The sequence below is a fragment of the Stegostoma tigrinum genome, unplaced genomic scaffold, assembly GCF_030684315.1.
Source record: "Stegostoma tigrinum isolate sSteTig4 unplaced genomic scaffold, sSteTig4.hap1 scaffold_169, whole genome shotgun sequence".
In the NCBI taxonomy this organism is placed as follows: Eukaryota; Metazoa; Chordata; class Chondrichthyes; order Orectolobiformes; family Stegostomatidae; genus Stegostoma; species Stegostoma tigrinum.
The window spans coordinates 1-10,891 of NW_026728110.1; the positions used below are offsets into that span (position 1 = coordinate 1).

General features: G+C 63.9%; 1 protein-coding gene across 1 annotated transcript; it reads left to right on the forward strand.

The window, feature by feature from the left end:
• Window positions 1-939: 939 nt before the first annotated feature.
• On the forward strand, window positions 940-9,695 carry LOC125450055 (voltage-dependent L-type calcium channel subunit alpha-1F-like). Its single transcript, XM_059643678.1, has 5 exons — window positions 940-1,077; window positions 1,291-1,439; window positions 3,179-3,294; window positions 5,402-5,692; window positions 8,123-9,695. Exons 1-5 carry the CDS (start codon window positions 983-985, stop codon window positions 8,375-8,377), a joined length of 906 nt encoding a protein of 301 aa, XP_059499661.1. The 5' UTR covers window positions 940-982; the 3' UTR covers window positions 8,378-9,695.
• The last annotated feature ends 1,196 nt before the right edge of the window (window positions 9,696-10,891 follow it).

Genomic DNA, 10,891 nt, shown 5'->3' on the forward strand with positions numbered 1-10,891 from the left:
TTGGGAAGTGGAGGGGAGGCAGGTTCAACTGAGGGATTGAGGAGGGGGATTGGACTGTGTTCTGGAGAGGGATGGTCAGGGAGAGAGTGTCAGGGCAGGAGATCGACATGAGGGCAACACAGGGAGAGAGGGTGGGGACTGAGGGACACGGGGCAGGGAGAGGGTGGGGATTGAGGGACACGGGGAAGGAGAGGGTGGGGACTGAGGGACACGGGGCAGGGAGAGGGTGGGGATTGAGGGACACGGGAAAGGAGAGGGTGGGGACTGAGGGACATGGGGAGGGAGAGAGGGTGGGGACTGAGGGACACGGGGAGGGAGAGTGTGGGAATTGAGGGATGACGGGGAGGGTGAGGGTTGGGATTGAGGGACACGGAGCAGGAGAGAGGGTGGGGATTGAGGGACACGGGGAGGGAGAGGGTGGGGATTAAGGGACACGGGGAGGGAGAGGGTGGAGACTGAGGGACACGGGGAGGGAGAGAGGGTGGAGACTGAGGGACACGGGGAGGGAGAGGGTGGGGATTGAGGGACACGGGGAAGGAGAGGGTGGGGACTGAGGGACACGGGGAGGGAGAGAGGGTGGGGACTGAGGGACACGGGGAGGGAGAGGGTGGGGATTGAGGGACACGAGGAAGGAGAGGGTGGGGACTGAGGGACACGGGGAGGGAGAGAGGGTGGGGACTGAGGGACACGGGGAGGGAGAGGGTGGGGATTGAGGGACACGAGGAAGGAGAGGGTGGGGACTGAGGGACACGGGGAGGGAGAGGGTGGGGATTGAGGGACACGGAGCAGGAGAGAGGGTGTGGATTGAGGGACACGGGGAGGGAGGGGGTGGGGAGTGAGGAACACGGGGGAGGGGGAGGGTGGGGACTGAGGGACACGGGGAGGGAGAGTGTGGGGATTGAGTCTCATTTGAGGAAGTTTGCGTTTTGATGGGAACAGCCGAGATTCCCAGGCAGACCCGAGCCAGAGAGCGACTCAGCGAATGGAGCCGATGCCCAGGGACAGCACCGAGGATCTTCTCCCATCGGATTCTCCGCATCCCAGCAACGGCACTGAGAGCGGGCCCTTCAGACAGAGGTGCGACTCCCCTCACCCTCACCCTCACCCTCCCTCACCCTCCCATCTCCCTCCCTCACCCTCACCCTCCCTCACCCTCCCGTCACCCTCACTCATCCTCCCACAGCACGGGCCCCCCCCTACCCTGCACCCTCACCCTCCCACAGCGATGGTGCGAGACGGGGGTGGGATATTTACTGAGTCCTCGCTGACTGGCATTTCGTCCCCTGACAGGCAGGAGGCAGCGGAGAGCTATGGCTACTGCAGCCGACAGAACCCAGCCCAGGCCCCAGGCTGGCACAGCCCCCAGAGAGCTGTGCCAACTGGGCCCAAAGAGGGAAGGCAACTGGCGAGGAGACGACGCCTACCACCCACCCCAGCAGGTACAGAGGCCCGGCATGAACCCATCTCCCCGCTCCCTCCCCATAGCCCTGTATCCGTCCCCAAACTAATCCCACGGCCCCCTCCCTCCCCATAGCCCTGTATCTGTCCCCAAACTAATCCCACTGCCCCGCTCCCTCCCCATAGCCCTGTATCCGTCCCCAAACTAAACCCACTGCCCCCGCTCCCTCCCCATAGCCCTGTATCCGTCCCCAAACTAATCCCACTGCCCCCGCTCCCTCCCCATAGCCCTGTATCCGTACCCAAACTAATCCCACTGCCCCCGCTCCCTCCCCATAGCCCTGTATCCGTACCCAAACTAATCCCGCTGCCCCCGCTCCCTCCCCATAGCCCTGTATCCATCCCCAAAACTAATCCCACTGCCCCCGCTCCCTCCCCATAGCCCTGTATCCGTCCCCAAACTAATCCCACTGCCCCCTCCCTCCCCATAGCCCTGTATCCGTCCCCAAACTAATCCCACTGCCCCCTCCCTCCCCATAGCCCTGTATCCGTCCCCAAACTAATCCCACTGCCCCCGCTCCCTCCCCATAGCCCTGTATCCATCCCCAAAACTAATCCCACTGTCCCCGCTCCCTCCCCGTAGCCCTGTATCCGTCCCCAAACTAATCCCACTGCCCCGCTCCCTCCCCATAGCGCTGTATCCCTCCCCAAACTAATCCCACTGCCCCGCTCCCTCCCCATAGCCCTGTATCCGTCCGCAAACTAATCCCACTGCCCCAGACTCTCCCCATAGCCCTGTATCCGTCCCCAAACTGATCCCACTGGCCCCGCTCCCTCCCCATAGCCCTGTATCCATCCCCAAACTAATCCCACTGTCCCCGCTCCCTCCCCATAGCCCTGTATCCATCCCCAAACTAATCCCACTGCCCCCGCTCCCTCCCCATAGCCCTGTATCCATCCCCAACTAATCCCACTGCCCCCAATCCCTCCCCATAGCCCTGTATCCATCCCCAAACTAAGCCCACTGCCCCGCTCCCTCCCCATAGCCCTGTATCCGTCCCCAAACTAATCCCACTGCCCCTGCTCCCTCCCCATAGCCCTGTATCCGTCCCCAAACTAATCCCACTGCCCCGCTCCCTCCCCATAGCCCTGTATCCATCCCCAAACTAAACCCACTGCCCCGCTCCCTCCCCATAGCCCTGTATCCGTCCCCAAACTAATCCCACTGCCCCTGCTCCCTCCCCATAGCCCTGTATCCGTCCCCAAACTAATCCCACTGCCCCGATCCCTCCCCATAGCCCTGTATCCATCCCCAAACTAATCCCACTGCCCCCCCCTCCCCATAGCCCTGTATCCATCCCCAACTAATCCCACTGCCCCCGCTCCCTCCCCATAGCCCTGTATCCATCCCCAAACTAATCCCACTGCCCCCGCTCCCTCCCCATAGCCCTGTATCCATCCCCAACTAATCCCACTGCCCCCGATCCCTCCCCATAGCCCTGTATCCATCCCCAACTAATCCCACTGCCCCTGCTCCCTCCCCATAGCCCTGTATCCGTCCCCAAACTAATCCCACTGCCCCGCTCCCTCCCCATAGCCCTGTATCCGTCCCCAAACTAAACCCACTGCCCCCGCTCCCTCCCCATAGCCCTGTATCCATCCCCAAACTAATCCCACTGCCCCGCTCCCTCCCCATAGCCCTGTATCCATCCCCAAACTAATCCCACTGCCCCCGCTCCCTCCCCATAGCCCCGTCTCGATCTCGAACTGTGTTTTTCAGGCCGATCGACCGTGTTTACCTTCCAGTGTCTGGCTGGCTACGACAGCAGTGATGATCTCCCAATGCCGGGAACTTACCATCAGTATCCGCACCCCAGGCCTTCGGCCCATCATCAGGTACCGACCCCCTGCCTTGTCCTAGTGACCACCCCCCACCCCCCCAACCGCCCCCATTACTGCTGCAACCCGCAGGCCTATTCCCGGGAGATCCGAGAGGCCGGAGCGTTCTGGGACTGTTTTGGGTGGGGGGGATCCTGTCGGCTGTGGGGTGGGTGCGGGGTGTCACAGCACGGAAGACATGGGCCAGGGGTCGTTGTGGGGGAGCTTTGGGTAGATCCACTTCTGATGGGACAGACACGTGCCGCGAGTCGGGGGGGGGGGGGCTCGGGGGTCCATTCACCTGGGACAGTGTGGAAGGCCAGTAGCGGGCAGTATGGGCAGAGTGGCACCCTCCCAGCACCCCTGCTGGTTCCGTTATCGCGCTCACCCCAACCTCTGCCCCCTCCGCCAGCTTACTGCCCCTTCAAGGGGTCAACTGAGCCTGTGACACAGGAACAGGAGGCCATTCAGCCCCTCCGCTGCAGAGCCTGCGACACAGGGACCAAAGCCCATTCCGCGCCCCCCCCCCCCCGCACCCTAAGGCACTTCCTTACAATTGATCGATACTGCACCCTCCTCGTCCCCCTCCCCCTCCCCCGTAACCACACCCTCATCATCAGCCTCCCTCTCACCCTCACACTAACCCTCACCATCACCCTCGCCTTCACCGTCACCCTCATCCTCTCCCTCCCCTCGCCCTCCCCCCTCCCCCGTACCCTCACCCTCACCATCAGCCTCCCTCTCACCCTCACGCTACCCCTCACCATCGCCCTTGCCCTCACCGTCACCCTCAGCTTCTCCCTCCCCTCGCCCTCGCCCTCCCACTCCCCCGTAACCTCACCCTCACCATCAGCCTCCCTCTCACCCTCACACTACCCCTCACCATCACCCTCTCCCTTACCCTCCCCCCCTCCTCCTCCTCCTCCCCCTCCCCCTTACCCTCACACTCACCATCAGCCTCCCTCTCGCCCTCACGCTACCCCTCACCATCACCCTCCCACTTACCGTCACCCTCAGCCACTCCCACCCCTCGCCCTCGCCCTCCCCCTTACCCTCACCCTCACCCTCACCATCAGCCTCCCTCTCACCCTCACGCTAGTCCTCACCATCACCCTTGCCCTCAACCTCACCGTCACCCTCTCCCTCCCCTCGCCCTCGCCCTCACCCTCACCCTTCCCCTCCCACTCCACCCCTCCCCCTCCCCCTCCATCTCCCACTCACGCTCCCCCTCACCCTCACCATTCCCTAACCCCTCCACGTCATCTTCCCCCTGACAGTTCCCCTCCACCCCCAACCCTATCAAGCCCCCTCCCCGACCCCTCCCTCCCCCCTACACCCTGACCCTCCCCCTCACCTGGATGAGCAGGGTTTGGGAGGGTCTCGGTACGGCAGTTCATTGGGGAGTAAGCCAGCCCCTACCCCCTCCCTCCATCTGTACACCCGCACCCTGAAAAATCCTGGCTCTTGAAAATGTGCCGCGTGCTGCCCCGCCTGGTCGATTAGCCAGACAGGGTGGACGTTACCTTGCTCAAATGCCACCACACACACCCCCCCAACCGACTCCCCGGCCAAACCGCCAAATGCGGGAGGGATTGCCCCAGAGTCAGGGGCAGGTGGGGTGGGGTGGCTGGAAATACCTCGGGGTCTCTCTCTCTCTCTCTCTCTCTCTCTCTCTCTCTCTCTCTCTCTCTCTCTCTCTCTCTCTCTCCCCCTCTCTCTCTCTCCCCCCCGCAACCCTCTGGGGGGATGCGGGAAGGAGGGGAACGCGCGGGGGTACAGAGCGCAGAGGGAGCGCGGCGAGCTGCCGGTTGGCGTGTGACAGCCCCCGCTGTCGAATAGCCCAGGGCGCCAAGCGTGCGGGCCATGCCGGGGGTGAATTGAGGGCCGAGGCGGGTTCAGACTGTGAAGCCGGCCCGGGTCGAATTGCCGCGGACGGTGAGCGAGTGAAGCCGAGGGAGCGAGCGGCCGGGAGACCTGGCGGGGTGGGTGGGTGGGGGAGGCCATTCACGTGCTATCCATCAGCCCTCTCCCCCCCCACCCCCTAAGCCAAACATTTGCCCCCCGCCAACCCCATCCCCAACCCCAACCCAACCCCAATGGAGGGCTAACAAGGTTATTCCTGCAGGTTTATGAATCCTACGGGAATTCGGCCCACTCCTGGGCTAGCCCTCGGCCCCCTCGCTCAAAGCGGGGCTGCCTGCTGTATGCACCTCTCATCCTGGTGCAGTCCGAGGGCTCCTGGAGGGACAGGAGGGCCAGGCTGAGCGGCCTGGAGCCGGGCCAATGGTACGGAGGCGATGATGCAGATTTGGGAAGACCGTATCGGGAGCGCACCTCGGCGACGCTCAGAGTGCCCGGCCCCCTCGGGCACGCACCCAGCGAGAAGCAGGGCAGCGCGGACAGCCTGGTGGAGGCGGTGAGTCTGAGTCCATTCTGCCCCCAGTCCCCGTACTATCCTTCCTAGGTCGAAACCTACCCCTCACCCTGTCAGCCATTGCTGAGGGGAGCGGGCACTGTCGGACGGTCAGCGCCGAGGGAGCGGGCGCTGTCGGAGGGTCAGCGCCGAGGGAGCGGGCGCTGTCGGAGGGTCAGCGCCGAGGGAGCGGGCGCTGTCGGAGGGTCAGCGCCGAGGGAGCGGGCGCTGTCGGAGGGTCAGCGCCGGGGGAGCGGGCGCTGTCGGAGGGTCAGTGCCGGGGGAGCGGGTGCTGTCGGAGGGTCAGTGCCGCGGGAGCGGGCGCTGTCGGAGGGTCAGTGCTGGGGGTGCGGGCGCTGTCGGAGGGTCAGTGCTGAGGGAGCGGGCGCTGTCGGAGGGTCAGGGGTGAGAGAGCGGGGCGCTGTCGGAGGGTCAGTGTTGAGGGAGCGGGCACTGTCGGAGGGTCAGTGTTGAGGGAGCGGGCACTGTCGGAGGGTTAGCGCTGAGGAAGCTGGCGCTGTTGGAGGGAGAGGGAGCGGGCGCTGTCGGAGGGTCAGTGCTGGGGGTGCGGGCGCTGTCGGAGGGTCAGTGCTGAGGGAGCGGGCGCTGTCGGAGGGTCAGTGCCGAGGGAGCGGGCGCTGTCGGAGGGTCAGCGCCGAGGGAGCGGGCGCTGTCGGAGGGTCAGCGCCGAGGGAGCGGGCGCTGTCGGAGGGTCAGTGCTGAGGGAGCGGGCGCTGTCGGAGGGTCAGTGCTGAGGGAGCGGGCGCTGTCGGAGGGTCAGTGCTGGGGGAGCGGGCGCTGTCGGAGGGTCAGGGCTGAGGGAGCGGGCGCTGTCGGAGTGTCAGGGCTGAGGGAGCGGGCGCTGTCGGAGGGTCAGGGCTGAGAGAGCGGGCGCTGTCGGAGGGTCAGGGCTGAGGGAGCGGGCGCTGTCGGAGGGTCAGTGTTGAGGGAGCGGGCGCTGTCGGAGGGTTAGCGCTGAGGAAGCTGGCGCTGTTGGAGGGAGAGGGAGCGGGCGCTGTCAGAGGGTCAGCGCTGAGGGAGCAGGCGCTGTCGGAGGGTCAGTGCTGAGGGAGCGGGCTCTGTCGGAGGGTCAGTGCTGAGGGAGCGGGCTCTGTCGGAGGGTCAGTGCTGAGGGAGCGGGCGCTGTCGGAGGGTCAGTGCTGTGGAAGCGGGCGCTGTCGGAGGGTCAGTGCTGAGGGAGCGGGCGCTGTCGGAGGGTCAGCGCCGAGGAGAGCGGGCGCTGTCGGAGGGTCAGTGCTGAGGGAGCGGGCGCTGTCGGAGGGTCAGTGTTGAGGGAGCGGGCACTGTCAGAGGGTCAGCGCCGAGGGAGCGGGCGCTGTCGGAGGGTCAGCGCCGAGGGAGCGGGCGCTGTCGGAGGGTCAGCGCCGAGGGAGCGGGCGCTGTCGGAGGGTCAGCGCCGAGGGAGCGGGCGCTGTCGGAGGGTCAGCGCCGAGGGAGCGGGCGCTGTCGGAGGGTCAGCGCCGAGGGAGCGGGCGCTGTCGGAGGGTCAGTGCCGAGGGAGCGGGCGCTGTCGGAGGGTCAGTGCTGGGGGAGCGGGCGCTGTCGGAGGGTCAGTGCTGAGGGAGCGGGCGCTGTCGGAGGGTCAGTGCTGGGGGAGCGGGCGCTGTCGGAGGGTCAGGGCTGAGGGAGCGGGCGCTGTCGGCGTGTCAGGGCTGAGGGAGCGGGCGCTGTCGGAGGGTCAGGGCTGAGGGAGCGGGCGCTGTCGGAGGGTCAGGGCTGAGGGAGCGGGCGCTGTCGGAGGGTCAGTGTTGAGGGAGCGGGCGCTGTCGGAGGGTTAGCGCTGAGGAAGCTGGCGCTGTTGGAGGGAGAGGGAGCGGGCGCTGTCAGAGGGTCAGCGCTGAGGGAGCGGGTGCTGTCGGAGGGTCAGTGCTGAGGGAGCGGGTGCTGTCGGAGGGTCAGTGCTGAGGGAGCAGGCGCTGTCGGAGGGTCAGTGCTGAGGGAGCGGGTGCTGTCGGAGGGTCAGTGCTGAGGGAGCGGGCTCTGTCGGAGGGTCAGTGCTGAGGGAGCGGGCGCTGTTGGAGGGTCAGTGCTGTGGAAGCGGGCGCTGTTGGAGGGTCAGTGCTGTGGAAGCGGGCGCTGTCGGAGGGTCAGTGCTGAGGGAGCGGGCGCTGTCGGAGGGTCAGCGCCGAGGAGAGCGGGTGCTGTCGGAGGATCAGTGCTGAGGGAGCGGGCGCTGTCGGAGGGTCAGCGCAGAGGGAGCGGGCGCTGTCGGAGGGTCAGCGCTGAGGGAGCGGGCGCTGTCGGAGGGTCAGCGCCGAGGGAGCGGGCACTGTCGGAGGGTCAAATGTAAATAACAGATTTGTTCTCCATTTCTTCCTTCTCTCTGCCTCTCCATCCCTCTCTCCTCCGGGGGGTGGGGTGGGGGGTCGGTGTGGGGTTGGCGACGTCTGGTGTCCATGGCGGTCCCCCCAGGTGCTGATCTCCGAGGGCCTGGAGCTCTGTGCCCGCGACCCCAGCTTCGTGGCCTTGGCGAAGCAGGAGCTCGCCGATGCCTGCGACCTGACGGTGGAGGAGATGGAGATCGCGGCATGCGACCTGTTGGGCCAGGGCGGGCGGGGGACCCTGCTCGCCCGGGACGTCGGCGCCCCCTGCAGCGACGAGGAGTCAGTGCGCGGAGCCGCTGAGGACGAGCTACTGGACGAGATAACGTGCAGCGGGGCCTACTAGATTTTAATGAAGATGTACCCCCGCAGCCATCTTTGAACGGTTCCCCCGCCGCCCTCCCACCGACTGTCAAAAACACACACCCCAAAACATCGGGCCGCCGCGCTCCAGACCATTTGGCTCGGCCCTTCCTCGGCCCCAGGCTGTCCCCGCAGTGTGTCGGCTTCTGTAGATCATTTCTTCTCCTCGTTCTCTTTATTTCCCGTCCTCGATTTTACCCGCCTCTTGTCGAAGAGCTCGGTCACAGGAAGGGCGTGGGCAGCCATTCGGCCCCAGCAGCATAGGCTTCAAGCAGGCCCCAGTAGCACGGACTGGGGTAGGCCCCAGTAGCTCGGTCTGGAGTATGCCCCTGTAGCTCGGTCTGGAGTAGGCCCCAGTAGCTCAGTCTGGAGTAGGCTCCAGTAGCTCGGACTGGAGTAGGCCCCAGTAGCTCGGACTGGAGTAGACCCCAGTAGCTCGGACTGGAGTATGCCTCGGTAGCTCGGTCTGGAGTAGGCCCCTGTTGCACAGACTGGAGTAGGCCCCAGTAGCTCAGACTGGAGTAGGCCCCAGTAGCTCGGACTGGCATAGGCCCCAGTAGCTTGGACTGGAGTAGGCCTCGGTAGCTCGGACTGGAGTAGGCCCCAGTAGCACAGCCTGGAGTAGGCCCCAGTAGCACAGCCTGGAGTAGGCCCCAGTAGCTCAGACTGGAATAGGTCCCTGTAGCTCGGTCTGGAGTAGGCCCCTGTAGCTCGGACTGGAGTAGGCCCCAGTAGCACAGACTGGAGTAGGCCCCTGCAGCTCGGACTGGAGTAGGCCCCAGTAGCTCGGACTGGAGTAGGCCCATGTTGCACAGACTGGAGTAGGCCCCAGTAGCTCGGACTGGAGTAGGCCCCTGTTGCACAGACTGGGGTAGGCCCCAGTAGCTCGGACTGGGGTAGGCTCCAGTAGCTCGGACTGGAGTAGGCCCCAGTAGCTCGGACTGGAGTAGGCCCCAGGAGCTCGGACTGGAGTAGGCCCTAGTAGCTCGGACTGGAGTAGGCCCCAGCAACACGTAGACGAGTAGGCCCCAGTAGCTCGGCCTCGAGTGGGCTTCAGCAGCAGGGACCAGGGTAGGCCCAAGCAGCGGGGACCGGAGTAGGCCCGTGTCCTATGATGGAGCATTTAACGGGAAGACCTGTCAAGTTGGACTCAGTTTCTTCATTTCTTTGTCTTTCCGCCCTTACCCTGAGTGTTTTGGTGATTTATTTTCATGGTTAAAGATGGCGTTCGAGTGCGGCAGGGCTGGACAACACCGGTTTGTCACAATGTACACATGGCAGCTCAGAGCTCAAATAAAGCCGTGCAGGACATTGGTCTGGCTGCTTTGGGAATGCCACGTCCGATCCCGGTCTCCCTGCTACGGGAAGGACGTTGGGAAAGGGGTTCGGAAAAGGAGGGCTTTAGCTACAGGGAGAGGCTGGGTGCTGTTTTCCCCGGAGCGTCGGAGGCTGAGGCGGGACCTTATCAAGGTTTATAAACCCATGAGGGGCAGGGAGAGGGGGAATAGGGAAGGTCTTTACCACCCAGGGGTAGGGGGGTCCAAAACTAGAGGGGCACAGGTTTAAGGTAGGAGGGGGAAAGGGACCGGAGGGGCAACGTTTTCACGCAGAGGGTGGGGCGTGTGTGGGACGAGGAAGTGGGTGGGGGCTGGTACAGTGACAGCATTTAACAGGGATCGGGATGGGGACGTGGATAAGGAAGGGTTTAGAGGGACAGGGGCCACACGCTGGCAAATGGGACTGGGATTAGTGTAGGATGTGTCGGCCGGCATGGACAGGCTGGGCCGAAGGGCCTGTTTGCATGTTGTATGGGGCTTGAGGAGATGACAGAGATAGGGAGGGGGTGTAGGGGGTTGGAGGGGGTGACAGAGATAGGGAGGGGGTGTAGGGGGTGACAGAGATAGGGAGGTGGTGTAGGGGGCTGGAGGCGGTGACGGAGACAGAGGGGTGTGGGGCTGGTGAGAGAGGTCACAGAGATCAGGAGAAAATACACAGGGGCTGCTGTTCTCTATAATATACACAGGGGCTGCTGTTCTCTATAATATACACAGGGGCTGCTGTTCTCTATAATATCCACAGGGACTGCTGTTCTCTATAATATCCACAGGGACTGCTGTTCTCCAAAATATACACAGGGACTGCCGTTCTGTCTAATATACAGAGGGGCTGCCGTTATCTATAATATACACAGGGACTGCCGTTCTCTATAATATACACAGGGACCGCCGTTCTCTATAATATACACAGGGGCTGCTGTTCTCTATAATATACACAGGGACTGCTGTTCTCTATAATATACACAGGGGCTGCTGTTCTCAATAATATACACAGGGACTGCTGTTCTCTATATGAAACACAGGGACTGCTATTCTCTATATTATACACAGGGGCTGCTGTTCTCTATAATACACACAGGGACTACCGTTCTCTATAATATACACAGGGACTGCTGTTCTCGATAATATACACAGGGGCTGCCGTTCTGTCTAATATACAG

Excerpts from the sequence above, each read along its gene's own strand:
- LOC125450055 (XM_059643678.1), top strand. The coding sequence starts at position 983 with ATGGAGCCGATGCCCAGGGACAGCACCGAGGATCTTCTCCCATCGGAT. Across the intron at positions 3,295-5,401 it reads GGCCTTCGGCCCATCATCAG|GTTTATGAATCCTACGGGAA; the intron begins GTACCGACCCCC and ends TTATTCCTGCAG. Across the intron at positions 5,693-8,122 it reads CGGACAGCCTGGTGGAGGCG|GTGCTGATCTCCGAGGGCCT; the intron begins GTGAGTCTGAGT and ends CGGTCCCCCCAG.